The 12,732-nt window shown below is 38.9% G+C and overlaps 1 protein-coding gene across 15 annotated transcripts in view; it reads left to right on the top strand.

Annotated features, from left to right (window-relative positions):
* The window catches only part of PTPRM (protein tyrosine phosphatase receptor type M), a 539,592-nt gene that overhangs the window by 414,681 nt on the left and 112,179 nt on the right, over positions 1 to 12,732 (top strand). For all 15 annotated transcript variants that reach the window (XM_048507340.1, XM_048507337.1, XM_048507335.1 and 12 more), the window contains one exon: positions 12,329 to 12,480. In XM_048507340.1, the coding sequence (XP_048363297.1) occupies positions 12,329 to 12,480 (152 nt within the window). The remainder of the gene's footprint in view (positions 1 to 12,328; positions 12,481 to 12,732) is intronic.

Raw genomic sequence — 12,732 nt, 5'->3', positions numbered from 1 at the left:
TAAGGTTAGAATCCTGTGTTTCTAAAATTAGAATTCAGCCTTGGGGGTCCATTGTTCTGAATTTGTGAATGAATTTAAGTTCAGCACTCTCTTTGTAATCTCCTTGTTAAACTTCTATGTTTGGGGATTGTCACTCCTAGAACAGCAGTGGAATGTCCCGGAAGACTGAAATATCCTCTCACTTTTTTTGGTTAGTGTTGTGATTTTTTTAATGCCAGTCTTCAGAAAGAAATAATGCAGCACCTTGTAGTCTATGTATACCAGGCTGGATCTTGGTAAACGTCCAAAGTAAAATAGATAGAGAAAAAGGGATTGTAAACATAAACAAATAACTATATTGCATACCAAATAAAGAGAATACAAATGTAAACAGTCTGCTCTAAGCACCTGCCCACACTCCAACATTTTGTTGCCTTTCTGATTTTTTTTATCATTTTGATTCTAAGAGGAGTTACAGGGTTTTCACTACTCCATTCAGAGTTATAGGGGGTTGTAGGGATAGCATCTTCAGCAAGATCATATTGGGAGGTATTTTCTGGGAGCTCTAGGAGTGTCTCAGTGAGTCTTTGCTTGAGAAACTAGGAATTGGGCTTCTAAGGAAGCTGCCTTGGTTTTTGTAGTTCTTACCTGTGTTCTTTCCTTTTCAAGTTTTTTTTTCTTTACTTGGTTAGGGTTGGAGAGAGGGCCTTTCTTTTCTCTACTATAAGAACAAATTTCTCCACTCTTAACTTACCTGCTTTCCTTACACTAGCTTCTAACATTGTACTGGTCTTTTCATTTAATTGCTGCATGTGATTGGCAAAAGGCATGCAGTCATTTAAGGCAGCCCATAAGTCCCATGCAGCTAAGGTATCTTTCTTGGAACCTCATTGCTCAGTTTCCCAGTAATATGATTGGTCCAAGAAATAAAGCCTGAACCTGACTGGACAGTTTGAAGGTAACTGCTGATTAGTAGAGAAATACCTTACATTCCAAGGAGGCGGCAATTGTAGGACAGTTTTAGCATATTGGCAAAGGACTGGAAGTAAATTATGGGTTTCAGTGTGCTCTTAATGGATCATCCTGGGTGAATTGGATGTTAGGCTGCCTATCAATGGCTGGATTAGATTGGATGATGCTTCAGGGTTGCCCTGCTGTCTATAGCTGGAAATGATTCATATTATCTCACACTGAAGTATCTGTTGGGCAGTGGTGGGATTCAAATAATTTAACAACCGGTTCCGGTGATGGGATTCATATAATTTAACAACTGGTTGTATACAAGCACCATTTTAACAACTGGTTCTGCTGAAGTGGTGCGAACCTGCTGAATCCCACCACTGTTCTTGGGGCAAGATATATGATTCATTTGGCATGCCTTGGAACTGAGCAGGTACTTCTGGGGTGTGATAGGATATTGGTGATGTCCTTAGTGTTAAAACTTTTCATTGCTCTTGTGGGGCCAGGATCGCGTTTCTGGTCCTACACAGCTGAGTTAGTTTAAGAAAAACTTAAAATTTGAAATAAAGCAAAAGACATCTGACATTAGAACAAACAGACAGTTTTTACTTAGCAGAATTTAGACAAGTTACAGAAGGTGACCTCTCCCGAGGGAGAGACACGCCCCAGGTGCCCTCGAGTGATAGACACAGAATTTAGATCGTTACAGGAGGTTACCCCTCCCGGGTGGCTCTCAAAAGAGGCACGGCCAGTAGAGGAAGAGCCTTAATTTTTATAGATGCAAAAACGTCACACAATCCATCCCCTTACTCACGTATTAACCCATACTCCTTTCACGTGCTACAAGCATGTATGGTCAAATCCCATTGGATCAAAATCTGTCTCCTGATCACATGAAGGCAACCTCTTATTCTACTACGTCAAATGCTACATGCTGTTAGTGCGTGGCCTCTATGCATATACAAAGGACAGCCATAAAGCTAGCTTGCTCTTCAAGAAAAACCCGTTTTGCTAAGTTTCTCCCAGAGAGAGAGCTATACCTCCAGGGCATGCAGTTCTGACTCTACATACTTTTAGATCATAAAACTTTTCTGTTCCCCAGCATGAAATGATTCTCACATTTTAAAAGATTTTACAAACACGATTCTAATACAATAGAATTATAGTAAAATACTAATACATGTGAATTTCTCCTTATCATTTATGTGTTCATTTAACTATATAGAAAAACACTTTGTAATTTAACTAATCACATTCTATTTCTAACCCAAAAACCCAAAGTTATAAATTGCATTTGTCTTTTGTCACGTAGTAACCTGCAGTTACAAGATGCTAAAGATGTTATCTTGCTTGTTTGCATAGTCACTAGCAAGCTGGTAACATTCCTTTAACCTGTTGCAAAACATGCAGGCTTTTGGTCACTTACACAGAAGCTCCCATTTTGATTCTTTGCAAATCCTTGGTTCTATAACTTAATCAAATACAAATTTATACACATTCTGGCCTGTTCCCACACTCTTAAGCAAGATATGGTACAGGACTTAATCAGTTTTTAATTCCAGCACACCCTTCCTCTTCTTTCCTGAGACTTTCCAATGTCATGACTTTATGAGACTTCCCAAATTTCAGAGCTCCTAACACTAAGGATCTAAAGGGGGGTGCCTATTAAAACAGAATAAAAGGAGGGCTCTCCTGTCTGTGGGGCGGAATGGAACCTTTACACTCAAGTATAGGTCTTTGGATTACTGGCAGATCATGAGATAGAGATTTCATCTTACCTGAATACTTCATTGACAAGACTTTCTCAGTGGGAAACTGTGCATAATGGATAGCCATGTTTGGTGGATATAATCTTAGGCTTTTACTGATTTCCTTAAAAAAAATTATGGCCATATGTATGCAGCTTCACCGCAAAGATACTGTGAAGATTGGTGTTTTATGTCTTTAGAGTGATATGAGAATTGTTTGTTTAAATTACTGAAATGGTAAGTGTCATCATTATTGCAGACTAGCTAATGTTTTTGAATGATGCTGAACTCTGTGTTTCAATGATTTATGTTTGTCACCATCTGTAAAATGTCACTTTGCACAGCAACCAATGAATAATACAAACAATGCGGGCTGGAAAGATTTCATTTAGCTGAATAAACTAGTATGATACATTATTTTCATGATTATCTTTCTTCATATTTTATCTTATCTGGTAGTTTTAGCATCAATTCACAAGTGTCAGTGGTTTTTTTCCCCCGTAAGATACAAACTGGAATTTATTCCAAATGCTCCCATACAGAATCCAGTTGCCTGATTTGAAAGGCCAAAGTAGTGCAGGAGTCGTCATGCTATACTGTGTGTTTCTATTTCAAGAAAGGTCTGCATTAGAACATAAAGATGAAATAAGAATGAATCTATTGCAGTGGTGGCCTAGCAGAACAATGTAGTTCATAGTTAAGATTCATTCATTAGTTCTAAGTCTGATATCAATATCAAACTGTTTTAGTCCAGTATCCTGAACACTTGTACAGATAGAATCATGGAAGAGACCACAAGGGCCGTAAAGTCCAACTCCCTGCCATGCAGCAATATGCAATCAAAGCGCCCTTGACAGATGGCCATTCTGCCTCTGTTTAAAAATCTCTAAAGAAGGAGACTCCACCCCACCCCCAAGGCAGTGTATTCCACTGTCAAATACAGATATCTATGACAACACTGTCAAATCAGCCCTCAAGATTTAATGTCAAATGTGTGGCTTTTGATTGGTACTTTGTATCCATAGCATGTGTCTGCTTATTCATATCACGACTTCATTACATGTTATGAAGAGGGTGCATTGTCTTTATATATCGTGTACACCATTACTTATGAATTGCATAAATGGTACATCTCTTACAGTGCCATCGCAAACACAGTTACATGCCTCTAAGTCCATGAAACCCAATGGTCTTAGGAGGCTGTGACTCTGCTTTGGATGACACTATAAACCCATATTATGTAAAGCAATTGTCAAAGTCACCCTAATCTAAATCTTTTGTGCAATTCCAAATGTGGCAGCAAGAGATACCTTCCTCAGGACTTCCTAATGAATTTCCCATTGCATTCTAAAATAAGAGCTTACTGTTCACATTTGGGATAGCTGTGAGAACAGCAGGTTTGAGATTTATAGCCATCTATATGTACCTATAAAGCTATGTTTGCTATTTACCTTTGTACATATATTGAAAAAAATATAAAAACTCTAATTATTGAAATCAACATAATCCTTTTCTACATTTTATCACATTTGTTAGAGCATGTTGACTCCAGCCCTTTCAAATATGCAATATTGCTTGTTATTTGTCTCAAGATGTATATTTTCTGATAACATTTGGATCAAAATTAGGGAGAAACCATTTTTGTAGACATTTGGCTTGAAAAAGATTTGAAATAGATTTATTTATTTGAAATAGATCAGATTGCGTGTATTAGCATCAAAGCACTGGATTTTGGTTGCAGAACATATAGCCAACCACATAAGCTGTAGTTCTGAAATATATCATAGTGTATCTCAGGTGGCTTCATGAGTTATTCTAGTGGCATCATAAATGTAATATTATTTATTCCAGCATAAGCTTTTGTGAAATAGAGCAATCATTGAATCTTCACTGTGCTGTCATATATTGTGAGAAGTATAATGTAAATATACTGGGTCAAGAGGCAGGAAGTACAAATGAAATGTAATTATGTAAAATTTAAATCCAATCAAAATATATAGAGATCATTCACTAGTTATGCTAAGCTAGTTAACGTTAGTAATTGCTGGGAATTCTAGATTTTTCTGAAGTAATTATCATTTATAATGAGATAAAAATCCCAAGTCACAGTTCAACCCGGAGAGTAAAATAGTATAAAACTTCTTAAATAATGCCAGTTCAATACTTTCATATTGGAGTCTCCCTTCAACGATAAATAATACTGTCCTAGAAGACAGATGTATTCTCATGCTGGTTTCCAAAGGTTGTAATTTTGAATGTCAGATGTATCTTGATATATTCCGTTGTGTAAGGACTAACTTATGTATCAGGTGCAGAGAACTGAACGGCATTGTTGATACTTGATGTCAAATATTACATCAGAGAATGATTAAGTGGAAAAGCCAAAGGGGATGTTACTGGATCCTATAATTGTGTAGGTGTTAATAGAGGGAATTTGGTAGACTGTAGCAGGATCTGGGTGCTGGATTTCTGTCTCTGTTAAATGGTTCATTATGATCGGTAAGAAGTGGTTTTATGTGGCGGATGTCTGTAAGAAAGAATTACCTGCACCCAAGGAAATATAATTATCCAAGATGATCTGTACATCACTGATAATGCAATATACTTGTTTGGTATAATTGACTGGACTAATGCATCATCAGTAACCTCAGACTCCTCTTTATTTTGCTGCAACAGACTAATGTGGCTACCCCTCTTGAATTATTACGTGGATCAAAGGTGGCTCTTTTTTAGAGATGGCTTTGGTATACTGTAGGAGGACATCTCAAAATTCATTTGCATTACTTATTTTCATAAAAGCAAGGGAAAGATGGATACCTACAGTGCATATTTCCCTTATGTGTTTGAAGTTCTGCATACAATTGACAGTTTGACTGAATAAAAAGGTGGACTCTTTAATCATTAGTCTTTTTGCCCTAAAATGGTAATTAGTCTCAAGATGAGAGTCTCAGAATCCTTCATAAAGGAGTTCTAGTGAAAACCTTTCATGTCTATGTTGTCTGTTGCTGTATATCACACCACTACCTCCTGAGTAGGCCTCAGAATTGTCTATTTATTCACTCTTTACTATTCTTCTTTGATAATATCAAAAGAAAGAAAGAGGAAGGATGGAAGGAAGGAAAGGGGTATGCTCACAATATCAGAGTTAAAAAATTTAATCAGCTGGGTATACTTGATCAGTGGTGGGATTCAAACATTTTAACAACAGGTTCTGATGGTGGTAGGATTCAAATAATGACTGTTTAAAAGTATTTAAAATGTTTTTAATATCACTTTTTTATTTTAAGTATTAAAACATTAATACTTAATAAAAATATTTTAAGTATTAAAAATGTGATATTTTAAATTTTAACAACAGGTTCTACAGAACCTTCGGAACCCCCTGAATCCCACCTCTGCTTGAACTTCTGTGCCTAATAGGAAAATATCATGCTGTTTTATACAAAGTACAGTAAGCACTTTTTGGTACAGCTTTGGTATATCAGTAACCACTCAATCAGAGCTTGTGCCACAGACATTTAGTTCTAATTATAATGTTTGTGACATATATAGAATCTATTGTCATAACTACATGAGTAATATGACATTGTACTAGTAGTTCAACAGTGCCTAGTGTGGCAACTAACATGATCTTTAAAAGATACATATTTAGTGTAACATCAACACCTATAACATGATCCTCTGCTCTCAAAAAATCTGTCCGAGAGGCTCCCACAGTCTGTTGGGTTCCCACCAGTGGTGGGATCCAAAAATTTTAGTAACAGGTTCCCATGGTGGTGGGATTCAAACTGTGGCGTAGCGCCAATGTGGCTGGGTGGGGCATGATGGGGTATGGCCGGGCATTCCGGGGCAGGGCATTCCGGGGCGGGGCTATGGCAAGGACGCAGCCACTGCGCCGGTCCTTGGGCGGAAAATGAATGCACGCAGGCGCAGGCTGCCACACACGCCGATGCACCTCCTGCTAGACTGCTTCAAGTTCTGTGTGGAGAACTGCTGAGAGGAGGGGCGTAACTAAGGCAAAAATCACGTGGTAAAATCACCAATTAGTAGCCCCCTCTCGGCACACACAAATAATTAGTAACCTACTCTCGGGAACCTGTGAGAACCTGCTGGATCTCACCTCTGGTTCCCACAATAGTCTTTATGAGTTTATTTTGATTTATTTCGAAACCACTGCATCTTTGAAAGTCCGAAACCTCTGCCCCCTATAGGGCTTGGGAATGTAGCTTTTTCTCGATGAGCTCTCCAATGGGAAGTACTTTTTTACTTCCATGAAATTTCCCAAAGCAGAGTACTCCTCCTATAGCTCATTCCAATATCAATATGACTATCTGAATAAAATATTTCTTTCCAGTTTTGTAAGAGGGGAAGAGCACTGGTGGGCATCAAGAGAGTATTCTGACTGGACAAGGAGAGGGGGAAAATGCATGGTTCTGTCTTGACATATTTTTCAACGTCTATGTAAAGTCACTGGTAAAGTAGGCAACTCAGCCCAAAACTCTGGATAATCTCTTCCAGCAACTTTACATGGATGCTGAAAATCATGGGAGACAAAATAGAACCACACAGGACCCCATAAGCTAGAGGCTGTGTAGTAAAGCAGCTGTCCCTCAGCGCCACATCTAAATAGTCTATATTCTCACACTGGACAAGCTGAACAAATTGATACTCTGTGATCATTCAGTGCTGTTACTGTTAAAACAGATTCCACTTCGGAGTGCATGCTGGAGATTTTATCTGCAAAATGCTGAGTGAAGTTATCTCAGTGGGCTGCAGTGTAGTCCACCTGCTCTTGTAGATTGGAACCCAATAAGCCCTAACCACCTAGAAGAGTTCTTCAAGTCTACACTGTCTGGATGCGATGGTGGCAGAGAAATATCATTTCTTCACCACAGTGCAACAGAGAGTCCTAGTCCATGACTTGTCAGAGTCTCTCTTCACTGTCGCATGGTTCCAACTTTGAATAAATCGAATAAATCAAATAAATAAATAAATAAATAGTGGTAAATAGTGGACTCTAATCTGGAAAACTGGGTTTCATTCCTCAGTCCTCCATAAGAAGCCTGCTGGGTGACCATGGGTGAATCACAGTTCTATCGGAACTCTTTCAGCCCCACAGTTCTATCAGAACTCTTTTAGCCCCACTTACCTCACAAGGTGTCTTGTGGAGGAGGGGAAGGGAAGGGAGGGTGATTATGAGCCTCTTTGAGACCCTTAAAGGTAGAGATAAGTAGGGAATACAAACCAACTGTTCTTCTTTAGCCATCTCCCTTGTCTATCATTGTCCAGCTCTTCAGTAAACCAAGGGCCTGCCAGGGCTCTTAGCCTAAAGAGAGGATGCCTAGCAGCATTCATGTCAATTGCTTGGGTCATTTTCTCATTCTAGAGGTAAATCAGGACTTTGACAAGAGCACTGACCATATCAGCAAGAAAATCCTCTCGTGCAATCTGAAGGCCAGTTGGATCCATTAGGCTACAGGGGAGAATCATCTTAATTGGAGTCTGAGTATCCCTGTAACAGTACAGTCCACAGTGGGAAGGGGTAAAAGTACTGTGAAGCCAGCATGACCCTGCTGCCAGCACTATTGCCAGTCTAAGCAACATAAGTGGCACGAACGCCACTGTAGGAGCCACTTACACTGGGGCCAGTGAGTTGCATGGCTTTGCATCACCTTGGTGCCATCACAGCCGCACTCTACTCTCCAAGTACATCCCAAGACAGCAGGTGACACAAGGACAGCCAGACTTAAGCATTAAACAATGAAATACCACGTATTTATAACAGGAAGGTCTTGGTGTTTGTTTTCAGTAAAATTTAACATAAAAGTATTTGTTATATTAATGAATTAATTAATTAATATATGAGACTGTTGAAAATAAACTTTAAAACTATCCTGGATCCTGAACTTTGATGTATACTGTAGTCTGAGATATTTTTATTCAGGCAAAAAGTAACGCTGCAAGCCACTATATAGTGGCATGAACACCATTTTATATATATATATACACACACACACACATATATATATATATATATACACATATACACATATATATGAACGCCATTTTATATTCACACACACACATATATACACACACATAACAGAGGTGGGATCCAACCAGTTCTCACCACTTCTCTAGAAGTGGTTACTAATTTTTTTCTGAGTTCCGAGAAGGGGTTACTAAAGCAGCCTCCCTGCCCAGTAGGGATTGGAGGTTCGTTGTGAGGCGGTGCCACTGTTTGAATCCCACCACCATCGGAACCTGTTATTAAATTTTTTTGATCCCACCACTGCACATACACATATATATATACACACATACACACACACACACACACACACACACACACACACACACACACACATGTGAAGTTACTAAGAGATTATGTTTGAGCAATTGATAGAAAGCAGTCTACTTTGTGAAAGGTTTATGCATTTGCCTTAGAGCAAATTTCTAGCAACCCTGGATGTAGCCATCCATCTTTGATTCTTAGCAGCTAGTAGTCTCAGAAACTAGAAAGGTTGAATCATTACTAATTAGGCAGGAAATCCGTTCCTGTCTAAGTTTTAAGAATTTAGAAGTACATGGTCTATGGATTCAATAAGGTTAAAAGGCACTATTACATTTTCTGTCTGAGTGTGGAATACCAGCCTATCTACCTGAAAGAACTGCATATTGTAAAGCATTAAGGCCTGCCAACACAAAGGTGTGACTGTATTTAGGATGTTAAGTTGTAGAAATACACTGAGATAGGAACACGTGGGGGAATATCAACTGCAAGGATTATTGAAGTTCCCTCATTGCCCTTATTGAAATACTTTTATAGTCCACATATTTCAGACAGCTGTCAATCAGATGTCTTAGCTCATCTAGTTAACTCTCACCACCAGTTTTGTTGATATTGTTAGGTTATGTTTCATGAGTTTATCTCAGTTGCTCTCATAGTTGTCTAATTTAATAAGACTGAAGGAGCTTAACTCAGACTACAAGATCATGTTTCTGAAAGTATGTATGAAATGCAAAAATGGCAGTAGATCAGAATGGTGCCTGAAATGGAGCAGTCAGGGGTTGTTCATATAAATCTCCTACAGCTCTGCCAACATTTTCAGGTTTCCTCCCCCGCCTTTATAAGCCCAAAGTCTTTCTTGCAGTCTGTCAATCACAGTATCTTCAGAGGTGGTCGTTTTAAATGGATAGCTAGACTAGAACATCGCTGTTAGAGTCATTCGTACTTATGACCCAAGTAAAGAATTGAACTGACTTTTGATAAGAAGCAAGGTAAAATTGGCAGTCCTATTATATACAGCTTTCTGATCTCTTTAAAATGTTTCTACATTTTCCAGAAGGATATATGAATTTCCAGGTGGCTTTATTCCATGCACTTTTACTTGAAGGAAAAAACATAATTTCATATGGTATTAGACCAAGTAGCCTCCATCAACAAATAAAAAACCTCGTTCTTCAGAAATTTTTATGATAATAGTTTTATAACTGCTTTTAAAAAATGCTTTTAAGCATATTATAATTGGGTCCCATGATACTTTCTTGCCTATGATATAGTTAACCTAAAGCCTTTACCTGCTGTCTACTATCATTTTTGAGGTACTCTCATTGTTGGGCATGAACAAAATGGCAGTACGGTATTAAACATCCAGCTAAGAGTAAACACCACCTTTTGGAATCATAGAATCATAGAGTTGGAAGAGACCCCAAGGTCCATCAAGTCCAATCCCCTGCAATTCAGGAACACACAATCATAGCATTTGTAGAAGTTCAAAATGTAATGCATTGTACTGTGATCATGGCATTCTTGGCTATTCTAAACTCTGTCTCATCAAAAGATCTCAGGAGGCTTGTGAATTAATCCATCACTTCTTCCTGGACCTTCTTTGTAGTAGAATTTTTTGCGGAAGTACTAGTGCCTACCCTAAGCACGTGCAGGGAATTTAAAGCCTACTTAGCTGCTTGGGATACATATCAAATGTTTATAAATTTTAAACATAGCACGATGGTGGAGAGAGCGGGAGGTTGGGAAGGAAATAGCAATGGAATAAGCTCTTACTGGGAGGCTTGTGAAAGAAATAATTACAAGTTTTTGAAAGGAAGACTACAGCTTCTACCATACTGGAATTTCAAATGGCTGCTTCACCAAGAGCCAGCATGCCTGCAGCCCAAAACACATGCACAGAGCAGCGCTGAACCAGACTTAAGTCACTTTCACATGAGGAGCCAAAGATCAGTTTTCAGGAAGGAAAAATAAAAGGAGGGGATTTGGGGGGAGGGAGGTGAGCTGAGTAGGAGCCCCACGACAGATTCCTGGGCCGGAGAGGCCAGAGCCATGCTCAATGGCCATGCTGCCTCACCAGGCCCCCTTGGACTGTCCAGGTCAGGTTGCATGGTTGAACTGAGCCGCATACAAATGCCATATGGAGGTAGCCACGAGGTCAGCTAGGAATTGTGCCCTCTACCCCTGGACAGGCTGCAGGATGAGGAAGTGGGACATTAGGGCACTGAAGTTGGACCTCCCTAACTTGACACAAACAAATGCTAACATATTTTTCCCCTACCATATTTTTCCCCTACCACCAACACACTCGTAGAGGTTTGTAAAATTATGCATGGTGTGGAGACAGTGGAGAGGGAGAAATTTGTCTCCCCCTTCCATGATACTAGGGTCATCAACTGAGGGTAAGCCTAAGGGTAAAAGATTCAGGACAGACAAAAGGAGCTATTTCTTTTTACAATATAGTTATAGTTAATTTGTGGAACTCGCTGCCACAGAATGTGGTCGTGTACTATGCCATTAAAGGTTATCTGTAATTAAAAAAGAATGTGGTCATGGCTACTGTAAATTTTTATCGCTGCTCTTAATTGTTTACTTGCTTTTATATTGTACTCTTATATGTTGTACACCGCCCAGAGCCCTCCGGGGATGGGCGGTATAGAAGTCTAATATAATAAATAAATAATAATACCAAGCTGGAAGGCTATAAAAGGGGAGTGGACAAATTCATGGAGAACTGGGCTATCAATTGTTACTAATCATGATGCATGTCTACTCCCTCCAATACCCTAGGTAGTATGCCTCATTAAATCAGTTGCTGGGGAGCACAGGTTGGAGTCTTTCTAGAGGTAGCTGGTTGACCATTGTGTGAACAGAAAGCTGGAATGCCTTTAGTCTGATCCAGCATGACTCACCTTATGTTCTTGTGTTCTTAATTTAGTAAAAATTTATGTTGCTCTCTATAGCATGAGAAAGAGTATGGGAAAACAGAAAGGTGGGATATATTACTACCTGCATGTGGTTTTTTAAGCAAACATAAATGGAGGGAGGCTCTACTAGACCTCATGACAGGGCACCTATACTGAATTGGGCTGTACCTGAATTATATTATTCATTTTTTCCCGCTTCTAAAGAGTCCATACAATTAGTATGAATCTTTTTACTGTTTAGATGAAGCTGATGATATTCGTATTTTATTGTTTTGTGCTGCACTCAGATTTGGGAGGGGGGGTTGAATCCCACCATTATTTTAAATGCTTTTTTTCTACCTAAGTTTATCGACAGATGTAGATCAATTGAAAAAATGGATTCTCTACTTGCTTACCACAGCATCCTTTTCCCCCCAAATGTTCAGGAAATTGGCTAAAAAGCGGAAAGAGACATTGAGCAGCACACGGCAGGAAATGACAGTGATGGTGAACTCAATGGATAAAAGCTACACTGAACAAGGAACCAATTGTGATGAGGCTTTCTCTTTCATGGACACACACAATCTAAATGGAAGATGTAAGTTTTTTTAAAAAATGCATGCAGCAGTCATTTTTATTTGTGTAGGCCAGGAGGGGAAGAACAGTGCAAATGATTTTTAAAATACTTCTCATTACCCAGTCAATTCAGTGGCAAGGGTTATTGATTCATAGAAGATACAAGGTTTCCGAAATCTCATACCATGCAGCATATCACAGTATGTATTCCAGTTAGAAAGAATAGAGTTTCTCAAAAATAATAAAGATGATTTTACATTTTGGTCTGTTGTTT

This window comes from Sphaerodactylus townsendi, linkage group LG09 (genome assembly GCF_021028975.2).
Source record: "Sphaerodactylus townsendi isolate TG3544 linkage group LG09, MPM_Stown_v2.3, whole genome shotgun sequence".
In the NCBI taxonomy this organism is placed as follows: Eukaryota; Metazoa; Chordata; class Lepidosauria; order Squamata; family Sphaerodactylidae; genus Sphaerodactylus; species Sphaerodactylus townsendi.
The sequence above is the reverse complement of the archived record's forward strand: the minus strand, read 5'-3'. Positions and strand labels throughout refer to the sequence as shown.